The 23,403-nt window shown below is 36.9% G+C and overlaps 1 protein-coding gene and 1 pseudogene across 4 annotated transcripts in view; one reads left to right on the top strand and one right to left on the bottom strand.

Annotated features, from left to right (window-relative positions):
- TMEM87A (transmembrane protein 87A) overlaps window positions 1-23,403 on the top strand; it is a 44,355-nt gene that overhangs the window by 16,350 nt on the left and 4,602 nt on the right. Inside the window, exons 9-18 of one of the 4 annotated variants that reach the window (XM_053665938.1) lie at window positions 316-499; window positions 1,488-1,587; window positions 10,283-10,376; window positions 11,797-11,869; window positions 13,607-13,711; window positions 14,619-14,677; window positions 15,440-15,543; window positions 20,372-20,445; window positions 21,193-21,254; window positions 22,469-22,521. In XM_053665938.1, the coding sequence (XP_053521913.1) occupies window positions 316-499; window positions 1,488-1,587; window positions 10,283-10,376; window positions 11,797-11,869; window positions 13,607-13,711; window positions 14,619-14,677; window positions 15,440-15,543; window positions 20,372-20,445; window positions 21,193-21,254; window positions 22,469-22,521 (908 nt within the window). Of the gene's footprint in view, window positions 1-315; window positions 500-1,487; window positions 1,588-10,282; window positions 10,377-11,140; window positions 11,217-11,796; window positions 11,870-13,606; window positions 13,712-14,618; window positions 14,678-15,439; window positions 15,544-20,371; window positions 20,446-21,192; window positions 21,255-22,465; window positions 22,522-23,403 lie in introns of all 4 variants that reach the window. The other 3 variants (XM_053665937.1, XM_053665927.1, XM_053665933.1) reach the window with 3 other exon arrangements.
- Window positions 5,381-6,870, bottom strand: LOC119061232 (phosphatidylinositol N-acetylglucosaminyltransferase subunit A-like; annotated as a pseudogene).

Below are 23,403 nucleotides of genomic sequence, written 5' to 3'. Positions count from 1 at the left end.
TTTTTTCCTTTAGTATTCTCTTCAGTTATATAATTTTACACTGTGAGCTGCAAAAGCTCATTTAGTACAGATGGGTGAGCATTTAGTACAGATGGGTGAGCACTTGATGACAGACCATTAGGTAGTCTCCTTGTTCTCAAAGGAAGACAACTTTTTGTGTGTAGTAGTATCAAAATCCAAAGAAATAAAGTAATTATTTTGTAAGTAGAAAGTATATGTGGTTTTTTTAATAGCTTGTTAATAAGACTTTGTATTGATTTTAAATGGCTCTTGGCCTTAATTCTCCTTTTTATCTCTGACCCACTGCCATGACAGTTTTTCATGGTGATGTGTATTGTGTATGTCCTGTTTGGTGTTCTGTGGCTGGCGTGGTCTGCCTGCTACTGGAGGGATCTCCTGAGAATCCAGTTTTGGATCGGTGCTGTCATCTTCCTGGGAATGCTTGAGAAAGCTGTCTTCTATGCAGAATTTCAGAATATCCGATACAAAGGAGAATCTGGTATGTAACCGAAAAATGCCAGTTTGTGAGTGATCAGCAAGTAAGACGTGACAGTTTTCCTAAAATCAGCAATCATTAAATAGGTTTAAGTTTTTAATTACTTAATTATTAGAATAGCTTTGATTGTAACTTTTGTTTTTAGTCTTATAACTTGTGGGCTTAGTGATTTAAGAGTAATTTTACTGAAATGTATTCATAAAAGTAGCGGCCATTTTGGGAAAGACTATTACCATTATTGGATCTCATTGCCATTTATTTTTAAGGCACCATTATTACATACATCTAAGAAAGAAGTAAATACTGCCAATTTACTTTTAAGATACCATTGATAATAAGACACTTTCAGTTTAAAGATGTTAAAATGGGCATGGGGATGTCTCTAAGAATTGGTGAAATACAGTAATACCCAGAAAATAAGAGGGTGTGTATGGTTTAGGAAGGTGAACAGATAATGTCAGAAATTGTTTTGGTAAACTTTTACCAAAGTTTTTTATGATAGCTTCAGTTCTCTCATCAGATCATTTAATTATTGATAATTATTGTTTCAAGGTATTCTAATTAAATCTTTCCCTGGTTTTTGAAAGGGCTTGAAAATAGTAGATGCGAAATGAATTGGTAACTGTGTGTGTTTTTTGTGCTTTTCTATGGAGAGCTACATTTCAGTTTTTAAAAATGGGGACAACATTTGCTAGATGCTATGTTCATGTATCTTACCCAGACCAGGTAGGGTGAGATATTCTGCTGAGGTTTTAGTGAAGTGGGGGGTGGAGAGGGAAGGTAAACTGAACACAGCCATATTGCTGTTCACGTTAGTAAGATTATGTTATATCAGCTTATATACTTGTAAGAATTGAAGAAGCATTTTTTCAGTAGGACTAATACCAGTGCTTATTCTGAAGAGTGTTAGAGATCTACATTCTGGTTCTAGAATTGGACCTTTTCTCAGACCTAGATTTACAGCATCTGTTCCCCTTTTCTTTTCTCATAGTCCAAGGTGCCCTGATCCTTGCAGAGCTACTTTCAGCAGTTAAACGTTCACTGGCTCGAACCCTGGTCATCATAGTCAGTCTGGGATATGGCATAGTTAAGTAAGTATTCACTTCCTATATGGAAGAGCAAATAGGAATATTTCTTCATCTGTTAAAACAGACAAAGTTGAAACAGTGTTGTGGCTTCCTAGTGTAGTAAATTCTGTAACAGTTGATTTAAAAAATAGTTCTGAAATAAGAAAAGGTATCTGACATTTGGTAGATGTGTTAAAGTTAGAAAAATGTTAGGGTTTCATTTAGCAACTGAGAATTCAAAGAGCATCTGTAGGAAAACCTGAAATTGCAGTGAATGGCATTGAAATACCAAACTTAATAGAGTAAAATTACAGGGACTTTAGTCTTCAAAGGTATATTGCAAATCATATTTGTTAAATATGTATTTTTATTTAATCTTTATTGTATTTTTTCCATTACCATTTAGTCCCCTTGTACTCCACTCTCCCCCAACACCACACTGTAGTCCATGTCCCTGAGGACCCCACTCTCCTTCACTCAAACCCTCCACCCTCTGACCTTCCTCCGCACCAGCTCATCTGCTCTCTGTCTATGAGGCTGTCTCTGTTTTGTTTGTTAGTTCAGTTTGTTCATTACCGTCCACATATGAGTGAAATCATGTGGTACTTCTCTTTCTCTGGCTGGCTTATATAGTTAGCATAATGTTCTCCAGGTCCATCCATACTGTTGCAGAGGGTAAAATTTTTCTCCTTTTTATGGCTGAGTAATATTCCACTGTGTACATGTTCTCATAGTTGTTTTAACTACTCATCTATTGATGGATACTTGGGCTGCTTCCATATCTTGGCAATTGTAAATAATAATGCAGTGAACATAGGGTTCTATGTTCTTTCGAATTAGTGGTTTGGGTTGCTTCAGATCTATTCCCAGAAGTGGGATTGATGGGTCAAAAGGCAGAACCATTTTTAGTTTTTTTGAGATATCTCCATACTGCTTTTCACAGTGGCTGTACCAGTCTGCATTCCCACCCACTATGCAAAAGGGCTCCCCTTTCTCCGTATCCTTGCCAGAACTTGTTTGTTGATTTATTGATGATAGCCATTCTGAGAGGTGTGAGGTGATACCTCATTGTGATTTTAATATGCATTTCCCTGATAATTAGTGATGTTGAGCATCTTTTCATATGTATTGACCATTTGTATGTCCTCTTTGGAGAAGTGTCTATTCAGGTCCTTTGCTCATTTTTTAATGGGATTGTTTGGGTTTTTTTGGTGTTGCATTCTGTAACTTCTTTATGAATTTTGAATATTAACTCCTAGTCAGATGTATTGGAAAATATGTTTTCCCATTTTGTGGGTTGTCTTTTTATTTTGTTGATGATTTCTGTTGCTGCGTAAAAGCTTTTTAATTTGATGTAGCCCCATTTGTTTATTTTTTCTTTTGTTTCCCTTGCCTGGGGAGATATATCTGATAAAACATTGCTATAAGCAATGTCCGAGATATTGCTGCATATATTTTCTTCCATTTTTATGGTTTCGGGTCTAACATTTAAGTCTTTGATCCATTTCAAATTTCTTCTTGTATGTGGTATAAGAAGGTGGTCTAGTTTCATTTTTCTAAATGTATCTGTCCAGTTTCTCCAATACCATTTATTGAATAAACTATCTTCAGCCCATTGTATGTGCTTGCTTCCTATGTCAAATAATGACTATAAAATGCTGTGACTTTATTTCTAGGCTCCCTATTCTCTTCCATTGATCTGTGTGTCTGTTTTTATGCCAGTACCATGCTGTTTTAATTACTGTGGCCTTAAGTGTAGTGTGATATTAGGAAGTATGATTCCTCCAACTTTGTTCTTTGTCTGGATCATTGTTGCTATGCAGGGACATTTCTGGTTCCATATAAACTTTTGACATATTTGTTCTAGTTCCATGAAATATGTCATTGGAATCTTTTTTTAAAAATTTATTTATTTTTAGATAGAGGGGAATGTGTGGTTGCCTCTTGTACACCACCTACTGGAGACCTGGACTGCAACCCAGACATGTGCCTTGATCTGGGAATCAAACCTGTGACCCTTTGGGGTCACAGGCGGGCACTCAATCCACTGAGCCACACCAGCCAGGGCGAAGTATGTCATTGGAATCTTGATAGCAATTCTGTTGAATCTGTAGATTACTTTGGGTAATATGGAGATTTTAATGATGTTAATTCTCCCTGTCCATAAACATGGTGTATACTTCCACTTATTTGTATCTTCAGTTTCTTTCTTCTTTTTTTTTTGATCAAAATGTCATTGTAGTCTGTATTTTTATAGGACATGTAGCATGTTTTCATAAATCAGTTTTATGTGTGCTACTTTGTAATGTCAAAAGAAACACATTTTTCATAAATTCCTCATCACTGCAAGTTCACTTTGAAATAAATGGTAAGTAACAGGGCAGAACAATGTGTTTCTGCATGCTGACCATTGCAACACTGATAGTTACCAGTGAAGTATCTGGGAAGCTTGAAAATTAAGATTTACTAGAACAAGCAAATTTACTTCCATTTGTTTAAAAATTTTTTAATTTGCAAATTACATATTTTATATGCAAGAAGCACTTTAAATCCTATGTCCATTGAAATTAATGACAATTTAATAAAAATGCCAAAAACCAAAAATATAAGAAAAATAGTATGCCTTTTAAAATTGCCAGCTAAAACCAAATGTCAGTTTCTTGCTTCATTATGAATATTAGCACTGTTTATTCCATATCTGTATGTCAGTTTCTGTGCATAACAATTCCAATAAGATTAGGTGGTTTGGGTCAGTTCATTTTTCTTTAACTAAAGAACTCCTAACTTCTAGAGTTTAAAAATTACACTCATGCATTTGTGTTTTAGTATGAAACACGAGTATATTTCTTTACGTCAGTGGCAACTGGTTAATGGGCATGTTATGATAGTTTCCAAAAAGTTTTGTAAATATTGTCATTAAAAAAATCCTGTACAGAATCACAATACTGCTAGCATCTAAGTTCACCTACATGTTCCTCAGTCTTTTGATGTCAGTCTTTTATCACAAGAACTTACTGGAAGGAGTTCACTAAGACATACATACCATCTAGGTAGTTTGGTGTTTTAAAACCCATGACTCAGAGCAACAATTACAGTTAACAACATATGCATCCACAAAGAGACTTACATTCCTAAAATTTCCAGACTCAACTCACTGAATAAAACATTCTGGGCAAAGGCTTTTTTTGCACACTGACAGTACTTACCAGATAACAGGTCAGCCGCAAATGAAGGGAAGTGACATCTCTCAAAGGTACAGGGTAGTGCCTGAGTTTGAGATGGCACATCCTCATACATTCTGTGGGGAAAGCAAATGCATTTACAGAGAACTAAATTATGTACTGAAGGATGGGAGGGTTTCTCTCTACACTCATTAACAGTGATAGCGGTCCCTAATAATTAAAAAGCAAAAAGCATTTTCATAAACACAACAAAGAAAGAGGGCTCTACCTAGCAGAACACACACAGCAGGATCAGAGAAGTACTGGGAGCATATCAGCTGCTGTTTCTGGCATTAAAAGCATGCACACTTTTGGTATGATGCGTGTTTTACAATTTCACATCAACCGTGACTACAATGAAGTGAGCCATTTCAGTGATGAACAGCAAATGCAGTCTGGTCTTTCATGGCAGGAAGTATCTAGTTCAATTTTGTACGCAGTGTAGGTGGGTAAAGCGTGCTGGTAACTGACAGATCTTTTTACTCAAGAAACCTACTGATTATATTTGACACTTACTTACTAAGTGCACCCAGTAAATGTTTAGGAACATAAACACCTAATAAAGGTACATGGACATGACTTAAAATAGGTCAGAGTTACTCTACTTTCCTAAAGCAAACTTGTAAACATTTGGTGAATATCTAATTAATGATAGAACATATAAAATTGCCCCCCCAAATTGCCCAGAAAACATATGGCCTGTCAGCACCCAAAGCTCCTAAAATATGTGAAAACATCTTTGCTAGAGGGATTTCAGTAGTCTGAAAAATTTCATACCCGAGTGGCTTGAATAGGTTCTCTCCTAAATTTTAAATAAATGCAAGGAGTTTCTACACTCAAGAATTGCATAAATTATCTTTCCTCAAAGTAAAACATTGAATGATATAGAGGCAGCATAACTTACTAAATTAACTTTTGAAAAAGAATAAAGCAAGGTTATTCGATAGTGTTAACAGAACTATTATAAGTGTTTAAAATCTTCTGATCCAGGCTTTCTTCTACCTAGTTTTAGACATCCCATTATTCCTGCTTCGTTCTCTCCTTCCAAGGATATTGATGAGTCCAGGTACCCTTAAGCCCTGTGGCATCTGTTACAACATCAGTGACATAATTTGGTGTCATCCACCTCAGGAAAGTGAGAAAGAGAAATTTAAATACAGCCAACAAAGCAAAAATGCAGCCTATTACTAGACCACAGTGAGAGATGGGTCAGCATTTGTCCATTGGTAACACAGTTTCTCCTGCCACGGGGTTGGATTATACACTTGGTCAGTTCTCCCTGCAACAGTCCTCTTTGGCTTTAGAAGTTTTTACTATGTTAACGGATTTTTTTTTTTTTTTTTGAGCCAGCAATGCTCAGGACTTCAGTTGGGAAATAACGTTTTTCAATCCCTCACACAAAGGTTTTATAGAAGGCTCACATACATAATAAGATTTTCTGGAAGTACTTCAGGAATTCCACCAACCCTGATACCTGTAAATCACAACTGGCTGCTTCCACAGTTGCCATGCAGAGCGCTTCAGCAAGGGAAGTAGTAAGAAAAATGTGTCCTTAAGCTATGACATTTCTAACATCCTTGTGTTCTAAGGCTCCCAAGGGATGCATTCTGTCATGTAGCTGGTATCTTTCCCATACTTCTTCCAGAATTATTCTCTTCGGTCCCTTTCACCCAGTTATGAAATTTAAATCTCTGTATTTCTGACAGAGTTCAGGTATTATACCACTAAGCAAATGGGTACCTGAACAGTGGCAGACTGAAAGAGCGTCATGGCTGCAGATTGGTTTTACATAACTTTTAGGCAGGTAATAGACTTTGAGGCCTTTACTGAGGTAACGGGTGCCATTTTGATTTCTGTTAGCATGGGTGACAGTAACGACCTCATGTCCTCTTTCAGTCAGGCACTGACAGAGCTGATAAATGGGCTTTCCGTGCTGCCTATATTTGAGTAGAAAAAGTCCTACACTATATGCGCATATGGGTCCGAGTTCAACATGTGAAATGATTTCCAGGGCTGATGTGGTAGAGTGCAGCTGAGGGCCCGTGGCCATGCCCACCTCTTCCTTGATAGGCCACGCTGAGACCATTTAGGCATTAGTCCTTAGAGCAACTCAGTTAAGGTATGTGTCATTAGTACCAGCAAGCCCTGTGGCCACCAGTGTCCAGACCCGGCAGCAGCCTCTTCAGTTTCTTTCTTCATTGTCTTACAATTTCCCGTGTACAGGTCTTTCACCTCCTTGATTAGGTTTATTCCTAGGTGTTTATTTTGAAGCAATTATGAACGAGATTGTTTTCTTAATTTCCCTTTTTTTAGTTTGTTATTGGCATATAAAAATGCAACTAATTTCTGGATATTAATTTTTTATCCTGCTACTTTGCTGAATGTATTTATCAGTTCTAGGAGTTTTCTGGTGGAATATTTAGGTTCTGTATGCACAGTGTCATGTCATTTGCAAGTAAGGACAGTTGTACTGCTTGATGCCTTTTATTTCTTCTTATCTGACTGCTGTGACTAGGACTTCCAGTATTATGTTGAATAAGAGAGGTAAAAGTGGACATCTTTGTCTTGTTCCCAATTTTAAGGGGAAGGCTTGTAGTTTTTTCCCATTGAGAGTGATGCTGGCAGTGGGTTTGTGATATATGGGCTTATTATGTGTAGGCATGTTTGCTCTATTCCCGTCTTGCTGAGACTTTTGATCATAAATGGGTGCTGGATTTTCTTTTGTAAAAACTTTTTCTGCATTTATTGATATGATCATGTAGTTTTTAGCCTTCATTTTGTTTATGTAATGAATCACATTTATTGATTTGCAAAACCTTGCATTCCTGGAATAAATCTCACTTGATCATGGTGTATGATCTTTTTGATGCATTGCTATATTCCATTTTCTAATATATTTTTTCTAAAGGAAGACTTAAAAATTTATTTCAACCTTTAAAAATACTTTTTTGTTTTGTTTTAAAATATATTTTATTGACTATGCTATTATAGTCCCATTTTCTCCCCTTTATTCCCCTTCCCGCTGCACCCCACCTCCCACTGGTATTCCTCTTCCACTTAATTCATGTTCATGGGTCGTACATATAAGTTCTTTGGCTTCTCCATTTCCTATACAATTCTTAAACTTGGCTTGTCTATTTTGTATCTACCACTTATGCTTCTTATTCCCTCTACCTTCACTTCCATCCTCTCCCTTCCCCCTCCCCACTGATAACCCTCCAGGTGATCTCCACATTTCTATGATTCTGTTCCTGTTTTAGTTGTTTGCTCAGTTTGTTTTTGTTTTCGTTTTGTTATAGGTTCATTTGTTGATAGTTGAGTTTGTTGTCATTTTACTGTTCATAGTTTTGATCTTTTTCTTAGATAAGTCCCTTTAACATTTCATATAATAAGGGCTTGGTGATGATGAACTCCTTGAATTTGACCTTATCTGGGAAGCACTTTATCTGCCCTTCTGTTCTAAATGATAGCTTTGCTGGATAGAGGAAACATGGATGTGTAGGCCCTTGCTTTTCGTGACTTGAAATGCTTTCTTTCAGCCCCTTTCCTGGCTGCAAGGTTTCTTTTGAGAAATCAGCTGACAGTCTTATGGGAACTCCTTTGTAGGTAACTGTCTCATTTTCTCTCACTTCTTTTAAGATTCTCTCCTTATCTTCAATCTTGGATGATATAATTATGATGTGCCTTGATGTGTGCTTCCTTGGGTCCAACCTTTTTGAGACTTTCTGAGCTTCCTGGACTTCCTGAAAGTCTTATTTCTTTCATCAGATTGGAGAAGTTCGTCATTATTTTTTCAAATAAGTTTGAGCAGATGAAGCAGGCAGAAGGTATAGGGAGACTGCTAGGCAGGAGGTGGAGCCTGTAATTGTAATAAGATGGTCAAGGAAAGCTTCACTTAGTGACATTTAAGGAAAGATCTCAAGTTGTTAAGAGAACTGTGTGTACATCCAGGGGAAGAGATGCTAAAATGTGGTCAAATTTTGCATATATTTTGATGAACTTTGCTGATGGATCAAATGTGTGATGTGAAAGAGAAGAGGAATCAAGGATGATGCCAACTACTTTGGTGTGAGCAAATGGAAGGATCCAACTGACATTTACCGAGTTCAGGAAGATCTTAGGTAGAATAAGTTGGAGTGGGAACAAGATTTGGCATTCACTTAGCTATCCAAATGAAGGTAACAAGTGAGAGACATGAGGACAGAGACGAAAATTTGTCAGTCATCAGGATGTAAATGTTATTTAATGCCATGGGAGTGGTTATCACCAAGGATGTGAATGTATATAAAGAAGAGGTTGAGGGACTGGACTGAGTTGAACATTTCCTGTTTAGAAGTCAGTGAGACAAAGTAGAATTAGAGTAGAGGACGTTGTGGAGGATGACCAGTTCTTTGGGAGGCACACGGGAAGACTCTTTCAAGGAAAGAGTGGTCAATTTTATCAAAGAGGATTGAGAATTGACCATTGGCTTTAACCACATGCAGGACATTAGTGACCTAAGCAAGAGTAGTTTTGATGAAGTGGTAGGACTTAGAGTGAGCTGGGCTGGAGTGAGTTCAAGGGAGAACAGCACAGGAATTGGAGTTAGCTGGGTATAGACAGTTATTTCAGAGATTTTTTTTTAAGTGGGCTAAAGAAATGGGAGATTTTCAGTTTTAACATTTATTGATGTAAATGAATTTTGCTCTAAATGGGACTAGAGGAATGGGAGAGTTACATTTTTAAAATTTGTTTATTTATTTAGCAAATATTTCAACGCCTCTTTTATGCCTAGAGGTTTCTGAGTGTGGAGAAAAGTCCCAGTCCCTGTGGAACTTTTCTCGTGTGTGATACACGGGTAAATAACCTGGGGGGTCTTACTGAAATACGGATTCCGGTTCAGTAGCAGTTTAAATGTCAAGGATCTAAAACCTTTTCTCCTTCAAGCAGAAGCTGCTTAAAAGATTTTTTTGTCTTTTGTTGGATGTTGAGTTCTATGATGTACTATTTATCGAATGAATTTCAATAGTGTATTTGATTACATTAAGAAATTGTCTAAATTTTTAGATTTGAAAATTAATATTTTTAAAATTCTTAACTGTCTAAAGACATACTGAAACATGCACAAATAAATGATACGATGTCTGGGATTTACTTCAAAATAATGTGGAAGATGGAAGTAGATGGGGTGTGCATGGGGCAGGATGAGCCATTGTATGTTGATGGATATTAGGACTGGATAATGGGTGTATAGGGGTTCATTATACTGTTGAATATGTTTAAAAATCCTCTATAATAACTGTAATGTTTTTTATTGATTTAACCTGGGGCCTGATCTAAGATTCTAGTATTCAGTATCTTGTTTTAAGAGCATATGTTCTTCTGAATTTCTCTCTCTCAGGTGAATTCACCAAGTATGTCTGCCTTATCTGTTAAGTTGTTGGCCTGTATCAATCAACATGAGTTTGTCTCGGGGTTTGTCGTGTTTGTGCTCAACTATCTTTTTGCTTTCTCTTTAGGCCCCGCCTTGGAGTCACTCTTCATAAAGTTGTGGTAGCAGGAGCCCTTTACCTTTTGTTCTCCGGCATGGAAGGGGTCCTCAGAGTTACTGGGGTCAGTACTGCTTAATCCGCGACTTTGTGGTTAGTTCAGACACACTGTTTTTATCTTGAGAAGGTAAAATGGGAATGTTCATGGGCTTCTTCATGATTTTCTCTAAGTTACCTTTGTGTTCTGATTTTTAAAATGTATGTGTAATGAATTTTTTTAATCTACATTAGAGCTTTAAAATTCAATGTTATGCCAGAATGAATGCTTTCTCACCAGTCCCCAGATTACTACTTATTCACTTCTTCCTCTAGGACCATGGGTTCTATTCTGTGTAAGTGGCAAATGTAATCATGCACTTGCTGGTTAATCTAATTTCTGTTTTAAAGTGACAGTGCTATTTACTTAACCAGCACTTGAGTTTCAAAGTCTTTCTTAAAATATGACTAATTAAGTTTTACATAATTCATGAGAATTATATAATTATGCCCTTTTAGGGAAGGGAACCAAAGCAACTGAGATATGTGATAAAGAAATTTATGTTAAATCTCGATTAGTGTGAAAAACTGGGCCTCCCAAGATCATTGCAGTTATTTTCATATTTATTTAAAAATTACTGCAATAACCTGTTAGTTCTAAGGTGGTAAATGTTATAAAGTCCACTTTTCCTTTAAGTAAATTGGGCTCAATAAGTTTTGCAATAAATTGCATATTAAATAAAACACTCTTGGGTACAAATTAGGTGTTCAAATCACAGTGTCCTCTGTAATTTCCATAGACTTTTAGCAACCTTAACCTCTGTCAATTGCATTTTCTTTCTTCTGCTGTAGTACTTAGCTTATCCCTTGGCTTTGATAGTAAACCTGGCACTGTCAGCAATTGATGCCTGTATTATTTTATGGATATCCTTTCAATAATACCCTGATGATTGGAGAATTAGCATCTTATATATATATGAACTTATGAAAACAAGCAGCATAGTTTGGGGGACAGATACTTGTCTCAACATCTTATTTTGAGTTAAGCTTTTTTTTGTAAAATTACATTATATTACAATTTAGGAGATCAATAATTTTTAGTATGTTAACGATACAATAATTTTAAATATGACAAGGGTCTTTTTTTTTAGACTCCTAGCCAAAATCAAAATGATAGGAAACAGTAGAATGGGATGGAATCTTACACCACCAAAACTTTTTTGATGTGGTCACTTCTTAAAATGGATTTTAGCTTGCTAGGAACTCTGTGGTGGTCAGCAGTGTGTTGTATTGAGATTGTAATTTACAGTTTGCGTGAAATGCTTACAGGTTTATACTCTATATGATGGTTTGTCAGGAAGTGTTACTCCTTTTTATTTTGTTTCAGTTCAAATGAAAAACCATTCCAGATGATTATATAAATGCAGAACTGAGTGCTGGTTTCTTCTCTGTATGTCTCTAGAGACGTACACATCTCTTTTTCACCACCTCTTTTTCTTTGTCTGCAGGCCCACCCTGATCTTGCTTCCTTGGCCTTTATCCCCTTGGCTTTCCTAGACACTGCCCTGTGCTGGTGGATATCCTTCTCATTGGCTTGTTTGATGGCGGTCCATTTTCTCCCCTTGGATGATACGAGTTTCCATCTATCTTTCTGCAGAGGGTTTTTTAGGGTTTTCTGCACAATCAGCCAGTTTTGTTGATTACTTCTTAGTCTGGGGGTTAGGGTATTTTCGATCTAACAATCTTAGGGCTCAGTTAAAACAGTTTCTTTTTTCTTCCTTTAATTTAAAAATTATACCAGAAGCTTGTGACTGTGAACTAAGCAAAAAGATAAAAGTTCTGTTTTGTTTTTTTTTAATGAGTATTTTTGCCTCAACTTTGGACTTACTTGTATTTTCCACTTAGTGGTAAAATCACTGACTTCTCTGCTCCGGCTCTTTCTTTTAGCTGCTATGAATTATTCAGTGCTTTGAAAATGATGAAAAGATTTTGATTCTTAAAATGTGGTGTCAGGAACTACATAAGATTGTTTGACTCTCTGAAAATTCTACATAGGGTTAGCAGATTTTAACCCTTATACAGTGTTTTGTACCCTCATTCAAAAGCTGATGGGCAATTGTCTGAAGACTTCCACTCTGAAAGAAATATTGATTCATTTACAGGCAAAATTAGCCAGCAGGTAAACAAGTTTCTAGTTGAGTAATCTTTTTCTCCTCCTTAAAATTAAACATTTGTTTATTTAGGGGCTTGACCTGTGAAATAAAGGATTAAAGTTCTTAGACTTTTGGGGGGTTTTAAAATTTTGTTTTGGTTTTTGTATTTTTGGTCCCATGTGTAATTGAGCAATATTATTGCCTTGATAGACTGTGACTGTTATTTAAAAAGCTGAATGTAAACCAAATGATAATTTTGTGAATTTGAGTGGATTGTCATATATCAAAAATGTTTGAAATTAAAGTGTCTTGGTTCCGAATAGTCAAAGCTTTTCTAGGTCAATATCTTTCAAGTGTGCTTTATAAACCTCAGTGAGTATTGGAAAGAGTGGAGAGAAGGACTGGACCATACAATAAGATAACCCAATGGTTAGGGAGCAGTGGAGTCTGGGCAGACCGAGTTCTAACTCACTTACTGTAATATTGCCTGATTCTGAAAGTTGGACATGAAAGCACATACTGTCTTTAGTAGTAATCCCTTCCCCTCCTGTCTTTCTATGACAACTTCTACTTGGAAATAATGCTCTGAAAATGTAGAGTTTTACTTTTGGAGCGTAACTAGTTGCCTGGGGTTTTCAGCCAAATAATTGCATGATCCTTTTAATTCAGAATCAACCAGGCAGCTAATGGCAGGTTTTTTAACATGGCATAAGGGGACTGACTATAGAACTCTGGGAGGTTGTAGGCATGAGTGTATTTGTGACCCTAGACTAGATTAGCTGCGACAGGGATAGCTACCTGCTTCAAAGGAAGAGAGAAGATGATGCTAATTGCTGTTTCTGTGTCGGTTACTCATTTTCTTCCATTTGTCTTTTTCATCTTTGTTTCTCTAGAAAGTTCCTTCCTGTCTCTTTTATATTGTTCCTAGTCTCTTTTTTGCATCTTTATTTTATCCTGGTTCTGTCTTCTCTGTAGTGTCATTAAAAATGAAGACTTGATTAGTAATCATGGAGAGACTTCGGGTGTTTGTGAGATTGAGAATAAGAGAGCTGTAAGGCTCTGGGATCCATAGCTCTATCCTCAGATCCTCAAAGAATCTTGAGGATTAATTTAATATCTTATTGCTTTATCTGAATGTTGATTTCCTTGACCTGCAAACACATATTTATTAGCCTTACTCAAACAATGAAGCTGTTAAAACTTCGGAGGAACATTGTGAAACTCTCTCTGTACCGACATTTCACCAACACTCTTATCTTGGCAGTGGCAGGTAAGTTGGGGACTTTCTTCTTGCTGTTAAATGCCCTCCTTTTAAAACAGAGATTAACCTGAGAAGCCATAGATGGGCTCTTTACAATTACCTGGAAAGTTTTGTACATTTCACTTGAGGGGAAGGGTCTTTAGCTTTTGTCAAATTCTCAGAGGGATTTGTGGTCCAAAAAATATTGAGAACCACTTAATATTTTAAATATAATAGCTGAAAAGCAATTCTTTATAATTTCAATTTTTCATTCTTTTCTGAGACATTCTTTTTCTTGAGGCAACTTAGCTTGAGTGCCAAATAGCATCTAGATTCCTTTTTATGTTAATACTGGCTTATTTGGCTTTATTAAATATCTACAGGGTTCATTGCTATTACACTGTTTTTACATGTCATAAGCATGGATAAAACCCAGACAATGTGTAGACCAGAGTGGGCTGCTTGGCCTGTCTCTTGCCCCTTGTACCAGGCATATGAGGCTTGGCCTGTGATTGGAACCAACAACCCTTGTTTATCTTGCAGTCATTTTATCAACTTTTTCCCCCCCTGTGGCCAGCCAAAGAAAAGTTAGCATTACTATACCAAGGATAAAGGAAGGGGAGAAAAGTTATATTGTTGATAATGCAGGGAAAAGCCATATTTTCAATACCTTATTTTCTAATTAGGATTAGTGAAGTAGTCACATGGTAAACAAAATTATTCTTTAAGTGCAGAAAGGGTTGACAAGAGTATAGGCCTTGCTCATAGTAGTTGTGAGGTAAATTTGTATTGAATAGATTTGTTAAAATAACTTGATAAAAGAGTGATTGTGATATATTGGGTGTCAGGAATTGTGGAATTCCACTTACCCAGAAACAATATAATTGGGGATGCAAAGCAGTATTTATACTCTGACCAGTTTCTCATTTCCTGTTAGCATCTATCGTGTTTATTATCTGGACAACCATGAAGTTCAGGATGGTGACTTGTCAGTCGGTGAGTTATAAACGCATGCATTTGTGAATAGTGTACTGTTTTGTACACAGATGGGGATGTTGATGCCAATGCCAAGGTTTGCACCTTACTAGCAATTAGGGCTAGGACTCCACTCTGGAGGGCTAGAATGTGTCCTTCCTCCTAAGTATTCTGTTACTGTGGTTCTTGATGTGTTAGGGTTTTTGTTTTATTTTGTTTTGGGTGGTGGGGGATCTGATTATATATCCCAATAGTGGAAAAGAATTTTATAAGTGAGTCTGTCATAACCCAATCTTGTCCTAACTAAAAATTCTTTAAAAATCCCAAGTCCCAAACATTAAATATGTACGAATAATGCTCATCTGAGTAGAAATCATGGTCTTAAGATCCAAGCACAAAGATTATGGCCAGTAGCATTTCTAGAGGTACCTACAGCTCCATTTTGGTAAAAAATTATCAATTAAAACGAAAATTATAAAACGTTTTCATGTTACTTTCTCTTACTTGTGTAGAAACCCTTCCCCAGAGGTTCTCGGAGCTGTGATGAAGGACCTCCAGGTGCTCTGTTCAGTCACTTCCTTTTCTTTAACAACAGCAAACACCACAGAGGGAAGAAACTGTTTCTTCCCTTTGCATCCCCGGCACTTAGCATAGAATCTCGCTCATAGCAGGCTTTTAGTAAATACAAGTTGAATAAATAAGTGATTCTCATTCAATGGCATAGGGCTTGTGAGCAAAAGGATAAGATAACGTAATAAATGTACTTTTTTCCCCTTTTGGTAGGATTGGCGGGAACTGTGGGTAGATGATGCCATCTGGCGGTTGCTGTTCTCCATGATCCTCTTCGTCATCATGGTTCTCTGGCGACCATCTGCAAACAACCAGAGGTTCTTAGATGCTTCTACTGATGTTGCTAACTATTGAATGACCATGTTATCAAATAAGGGTGGTTCAGTGGGGGTCAGTGTTAGGGTCATGGCGTAAGGTGGAAGGAACACTCACTGGGTCTGGAGTCAGTACATTTAGGTTCCTGTCTCAGCTCTCCTATTAATTTGAATTGTGACTTTTGTCATAGGCTTCTACCAATCTGGGCCTTAGTTTCCCCTTTGTCTGAGAAGAAATCAAATCATTTGATAAGAAGTCTCTTTCAGCTGTGACATCTGACAACTTAAGTATTTGAGAAAATAAGGGAGGTAGATAGATTTGACACTTTTAAGGAGAGTTGCACCTGCCTTGCATCCAGAAGGAAAGAATAATTCCAGTAGCCCAGCCCCCTTTGTAACAATAGAGGGTAAATGAAAACTTATGTGAATGACTTGGGAATTAAAAATCCACATGTGAATTTGCTTTGTCCAACTATAGGCAAATCTCAGTTATTTAGGAATTGACTGTCTTTATTTTTGCCTATCTATGCCTTTGTTTCCCTTCTATTTTTTTCTCCCTTTTGTGCTTTTAGACAGTTAAGAGCATACATTACACAACCACATCACCAAAGAAGGAAACGCATGAGACAGTATAATTGAGCAACTAATTTTGTAACCAGATATGTCAGTAAAAGACTTAAAAAGTAAATGACATTCTTTTGCCCCGTGAAAATAACTGTCTTTTCATACTATGCATTTAACATTTGTGTTCTTTGAGAAAAATAGTTTAAAAAGAATGGTATGAAAGAAAATTAAAGATCTGAATTCATGCTATTCAGAAGGAACCTAGACATTCTGATGATCATCCTTTACGTTGATCTGTGCACTTGCTAGCTACATTTGTATATGGAGTGGGCAAAAGTAGGTTTATGTTTGTGAGTATGTGAAACATAAGAGTTTCTTCTTATATTATTATTTACTCACTATTCTATTATATATATATTAAACTATAAACCACTTCTGCCTACCCTGTATAAAATGTGTTGCTTTATTCAGTCTTTTAAAAAAATGTTTTGCTTTACCTCCCCTCTTCTTTTCTCTCTTGTCTGACATTGTGCCCACTCCCCATAACTCCATGTTATGGGTGGAGTTATGGCCTGATGTGATGTGTCCTTTCACAGTTTACTCCCTGTTCAAATGTGGATCTTCTTCTACTCAGTAGTGCATTGTGGAAATGCCTTGCAAGGCAACAGGCTTAAATTAAGCTTAACTATTTCCCAAATGGCATAATTTTACATGGCACAGGTGTAATACAATTAATAACTTATTTTTGTATTGATGGGCATTTGGACTATTTCCAGTTGGGGTGGTTCAGGGTCCCAAGACCAGCCATATGTTTAGGAGAACCTTTGGGACTCAGAATATAGTTGTACTTAGAGCAAAGGGTTTTTTTTACAGCAAAATGATATGACTAGCAAAGGGTAAAGACAAGGTGGGGTCTAGAAAAATCCATATTTTCCCCCTCCTCTGAGGAAGTACATCAAGCACGCTCTTTTCCTCAGTGACAAAAAGTGCAGTAGCAGTGTTTCTGCTCAGAGAAGCCCATTAGGAACTCAGCACTCAGGTTTTTATGGGGGCTTGGCACATATGCACCCTCTACTTAATATGGACCAAAGTCTGGATTCCCAGAAGGTAAGCAAAGTTTAATTTAGATTGTATTGTACAGAGAATCTAGGCACAGTGACCCATCCTTCTCAGTTAGGGAACAGGTCAAGTGCCGGGTTCCCAGACTCTAGCCGTGGGACATTCTTGTCAGTGTGCCTCTCTAAAGGCCTGCTATGTTACCTCTTATGCATAGGGGACATTAAAAATAGTAGTAAGCTACCCTTGTACATGTCTATTCTTATGCACTTGCGTAGTCCCTTTGTTCCATTTTTTCCCCCATCACACTCATTATCTATAACTATTAATTGTAACTAGAATTTGTTGATCATCTTAGAACTTTTTTATGGTGTTCTTGGTTATAGAAGAACTTAAATATGGAGTCAACTTTGTCAATTTTTTCTTCGCGAATTGTATATTTTCTGTCTTGTTTAAGACATCCTCCTCTAGTTCAAGGCAAAGTCATAGTGTTACTTTATAATATTTTTTAAATTTCAAAATTGAGATTCCATTGATGAAGAATTGACTACTTCTGGTCAAAATGGAGGCATAGGTAGACTCCTTCACCTCTTTGCACAACCATAAGAAGGATTACAACTAACCTCAAAACAAAAACACCCAGAACTGCCAGAAAATCGCACTGTATGGAAATCCAGCAACAAAGGATTTGAAGACGATGTATTCATCCAGACAGGTAGAAGGGGCGGAGATGGGGAGCCAGGGCAAAGAGGACATGGTGTGGTGGACGTCAGGTGGAACAGGCCTGTGTGGTGGATAAAATAGGATAGGATGTGTTAGGAGTGAGCGATCCCAGTCCCAGGCCAGACTGTGCAGCCCAGGGTTCTAGCGCTGAGAAGATAAAGACTCATAAATTCTGGTTGTAAAAACCAGTAGGGATTGGGGCAGCAGAAGAAACTTCCAGTTTCTCAGGAGAAGCTATTTAAAGGGACCACAAGGTCCTAGAATGAACACAAACCCATCTACTCTGGGAACCACCATGATGCAGCAGCTAGAGGGGCGCCAGTCACATACGGGAAAGAGGTGAAATAGGGTGAATGCCAAACAAGCCTCAGTGGCATTCTCCCCTCTCCAAACCCTCCCCCACATGCAGAGCCACGAATCAGAGAAGTGGGTTTCCCCACCCTGGCTAATACCTAAGACTCCGTCCTTAAACAGCATAACAGGTGTGCTACAAGGGAGTCAAAGCAGCTCTACCTAATACACAGAAACAAACACAAGGAGGCTCCCAAAATGAGGAGACAAAAAAACATGGCCCAAGTGAAAGAACAGACAAAACCCAGAAACAGGACTAAGCGAAATGGAGCTAGTCAACCTATCAGGTGCAGAGTTCAAAACACTAGTGATGAGGATGTTCAGAGAAATCATGGACCATGGTAAAATAATAAGGGAAGAAGTGAAAGCTACACAGAGTAAAATAAAGAAAAATCCACAGGGAACCAACAGTGAAAGGAAGCTGGGATTCAAATCAATGATTGGGAACATAAGGAATAAACAAACAACCAGAACAGAATGAAGAAACAAGAATTAAAAAAAAAAAAACGAGAAAATAAGAAATCTGGGACATCTCTAAACAAGCCAACATGTGAGTCATAGGGATGCCAGAGAAGAGGAAGAGCAAGAAATTGAAAACTTACTTGAAAAAAAAAATGAAAACACCCCTAATTTGGTGAAGGAAATGGACATACAACTGCAGGAAGCATAGAGAGTCCCAAACAAGTTGGACCCAAAGAGAACCACTCCAAGACACATCATAATTAAAATGTCCAAGGTTAAATAGAACCTTAAAAGCAGCAAGAGAAAAGCAGATATTGTCCTACAAAGGAGTTTCCATAAGACTCTCAGCTGACTTCTCAAAGGAAACTTTGCAGGCTAGAAAGGACTGGCAAGAGGTATTCAAGTGATGTAAGACAAGGACCTACAACATAGATTATTCTATCCAGCAAGCTATCATTTTAGAATGTAAGGGCAGATAAAGTGCTTTCCAGAGAAGGTCACGTAAAGACAGTGTTACTCCTTTCCAAATAATCTTGTTGCTTCATTTCTGAATATTGTGTTAGCTAGGCTATTGAATCAAGGCAGTGAGAGTGGGCCTCCTCATCTTAATTCTCACTTTAAAATAAATGCTTTTCAATTGTCATTAACTTTGACATCTACTCTGAAATTTTGTTAGTTACGTTAACAAGTTACAGGTATTTCTTATTATTCCTAGCTTACAGAGTATTCTTTTTTAAACACAGAAGGGAGATTCAAAAACTAGGTAGAATGAAAATAATATGCAACAGTAAGTACAAAGCAAGTTCAAAGCTAAAGCATTCTAGGAATGACCTGTCTGCAGAATCCCCTGGATTTAATGAGGGAAAGATATCTGCGCTGTACCAGATTAGGCCTTCATCTTTCCAGTTCCCCACTTGGAAAGAGATTGTGAATAACCTAAAACACACATGATCAGGACTTCATCTCAACTACCAAACTGAAGGCTGAGATTTTAAATTGTGTGAGAATTTACTTATATCTGCGTGGTACGTATGCTGGTAAATGAACATTTATTGCATGCTTACTTTGTGTCAGGTGTGACTCTAAGCACTGGGTTTTTTTTTTTTTTAAGATTTTATTTATATTTAGGGAGAGAGGAAGGGAGGGAGAGAAAGAAACATTGGTGTGAGAGAGAAACATCGACTGGTTCCCTCTCATACACACCCTGACCAGGAACCAAACCTGCAAGCCAGGCATGTGCCTTGGCCAGAAATCAAACCGGCTGCCTTGTGGAGGGGTGTCCACCAACTGAACCACACCAGCCAGCGCATTTTAAGCACTTTTTGAAATGACGCACTTACTTTTTGCAGAGCACCTCTGTGAGCAGTGTTCTGTTATCCCCATTTGCAGATGGGAAAACTGGGGTATAGAGACTAAGTAACTTGTCTAAAGTCACAGGTATTATACGTGGCCGAGCCTCCTCTTAGAAATATGGCACTGTCCTGCTTCTCCCTTGCTAATATAGGGAATTGAGAGCTTTCTGAAGGGGAAGAATTATTTTATTATTCAGTAAACTAATTTTATGAATGACTATAACTGGGAGCTTCAGTAATTAGTCCTGTAAAATCCAGATGGTAGAGCAGTTTTTGTAGTTTTCTCATTTTTTTTTCCTTAACATTTTCTCTTTGTTTCTCAGGTTTGCCTTCTCACCATTGTCTGAGGAAGAGGAAGAGGATGAACAAAAGGAGCCTATGCTGAAAGAAAGCTTTGGTAGTGATAAAATATACCATTTATTTGTCCTTTAAATATTCTTTTTGGGGTTTTAGAAATACAATAAAGTAAATGCAGTTGGCCCTGAACAATGTGAGGCTTGGGCTGCTGACTCCCCATGCAGTCGAAAATTCGTGTACATCTTTTGACTCTCCCAAAGCTTTACTACTAATAGCCAACTCTCAACTGGCAGGAAACCTTACTCATAACATAAACAGTCATTTAACACATATTTTCTATGTTATATGCTATATTCTTACAATAAAGTAGTAACCTACAGAAAAGACAGTATTATTAAAATCATAAGCTAAAGATACAGTTACTGTTTTTATTGAAAAAAAAATCCTTTTATAAGTGGACCCACACTGTTCAAACACATGTTGTTCAAGGGCTAACTACAACATTTTGAGTATAAAAATCGAGATACTTTGATATAATTACATTGTTTATTATTTAACAACTGTGTATGGGGTGAAGTTAGGGAGAAGCAAAAATAAGCGCATGAATCTCAAGACAAAGCTATGGTAAATTCTGCAAATAATTGAACATGCAGTGTTCAGGTTACTTATTAGAGATGAGCTGAGAATGTGGCTTTGAACTTCCCAGCATAAATCTAAAGGTAGAGAAACATCTGTTATGCAGTTCCATGTCAGTAAGCTTAAAATAAAACTCTGAATCCATTATTGCGATCATTGTTAGTATATTGACATTGCTAACCAATCAATCTCCTTTTTTTCCCTCCTACAGAGGGGATGAAAATGAGGAGTACCAAACAAGAACCAAATGGAAATACTAAAGTAAACAAAGCAGTAAGTATGACTTTTCTTGTGTACCCTGTCTCGTAGCCCTTGGTGGAACTCAGCAGTTATGTATAGGCCTTAATGACTTCTTTACCTGTGCTGTAATTAAGCTGCTTTGTAACTCTTTTCATATATTACATTTACATTTTTAAAAATGACACAGCAAGTGATTTGATCTAGGGCTTAGTAATCTTAAACTACATGGTTTACTTCTGTGTCCTGAAAAGAGACCAGACCAGTCTCATGGTTTTATGTAATTAATGGTTTTCATCAGTGAGGTCATAGCCCCATTAATAACAAAGTGTTTTTGTATTAAGGATCAGATTTTTTAGTCAGCATTTTTTGGTTTTCTCTTTTTGTAGAACTGTGCATTTGTTCTATTGGGTTGGCCAAAAAGTTTATTTAGTTTTTGCATAAAATGAAAGACATTTTTTATTTTCATCCATAACTTCATTAATTTGGATATTTTGAGTAAGGGGGCTATCTCTTACTCCCTTACATGTGGTAGAATGTTGATTGTTCTCAATGTCTCAGTTTGATTGCTGTCAACTCCAGCTCATCTACCTGACTGTAGCGCATCCTCTAGCAAGAGGCTCTCTTAGCACAAAACTTTGCAAACCACTTTGGACACATTTGATCAGTCACAGCACCTTCTCCATACACTGCACAAATCTTTTTTGCATTTCAGTTGTATTTTTACCTTTCTTGAAATAATAAAGTATAATATGCTGGAAATGTCACTTATTTTCTTCCATTTTCAATATTAAAATGGCTACACAAAAATTTAACAGTTTTGATGTTCTTTTTTAAATGCACACTGATATGAAAGCTGTCACAATACAGTCTAACAAAATTGTTTCAAATGAAGTTAAAGACAACTAAGTGCTTATTACAGCCATCTTACAGAAAAAAACAAACTTTTTGGCCAATCCAATACATTAAGCATTTTATTTCAGTTCTAAGGAGCAAAGCTTATATGAAATGTACACTAGTTATTAGACCCTTGAGCAGAAAACATTTAAGGATGTAGGGCATCATTTCATATTTCAGTTATATAGTTTTTTAAGCTATTTGACTTTGCTGTTAGCAACCCCATTTGTTATGAGAATGTACTACTTCAGAGTGACAACAGAATAAAGATTTTGAGACCTCTTTAGATTCTTATTCAAGATCTGTTATTTTATGCATTTTAGTAACAACTGGTACTTTTATGTTCCCAGCAGGAAGATGATTTAAAGTGGGTAGAAGAAAATGTTCCTTCTTCTGTGACGGATGTGTAAGTTTTGAACCATTGCTACAAGTGTACTATTTCAAAGTTCATATTACTTTTATGATGTTAATAAGGGAGGGGCAGAGTAAACTAGTGATCATGTTTGTAGGTAACATTAAAAGTCAAAGAAAAAATACTCAAAATAATTAAAAACATGAAAAAGATGTTTAAAAATAAAGATTAGGAATAGTATACAAACAAAAGTAATTGAGATTATTTGTTCAAGTGACATTTTTGCTTAGAAAGATTTTGGTCCAAAATCACTGGGATAATTCTTTTAGAATTAAAAAATAAATTTTTTAATTGCAGTTTTCTCATATTATTCTGTATTAGTTTCATATGTATGGCACAGTGGTCAGACAAGAGTTATACTTCACAAAGTGCTCCCCCTGATATTTCTGGTACCCACATGGCACCATACATAGTTATCACACTATTATTGACTGTATGCTTTATTGTGACACAGTAGTGCTGCACTTTATATCCCTGTGACTGCTTTGTAACTACCCACATGTACTTCTCAGTCCCTTCACCTTTATCACGCAGGCCCTCCAACTCCCTCCCTGTGTCAGCCATCAGTCTGTTCTCTGTATCTGAATCTGTTTCTATTTTCTTTGTTTATTTTGGGGATTTTTGAGTTCCTTTGCATGGCTATAAGTTTACTAAACATGGGTTCTATTGTGATACAGAACATGTTTTTTTTTCATATAATTTCACTAATTTTGATTCTTATTTTTGATTTGTTGTCCCTTCCCGACCCCCATGATGAACAGGCATTAATAAGATACAAATCTTAGTTATCCAAAAGAAAGCTTTTAATTGCATTCATTATTCCACTGTCCTTAATGAACCACTTATGGTTTTATTTTACGTTATTCAATTTGTTTT

This window comes from Artibeus jamaicensis, unplaced genomic scaffold (assembly GCF_021234435.1).
Source record: "Artibeus jamaicensis isolate MK-2021 breed Jamaican fruit bat unplaced genomic scaffold, CSHL_Jam_final contig_1132, whole genome shotgun sequence".
In the NCBI taxonomy this organism is placed as follows: Eukaryota; Metazoa; Chordata; class Mammalia; order Chiroptera; family Phyllostomidae; genus Artibeus; species Artibeus jamaicensis.
The sequence above is the reverse complement of the archived record's forward strand: the minus strand, read 5'-3'. Positions and strand labels throughout refer to the sequence as shown.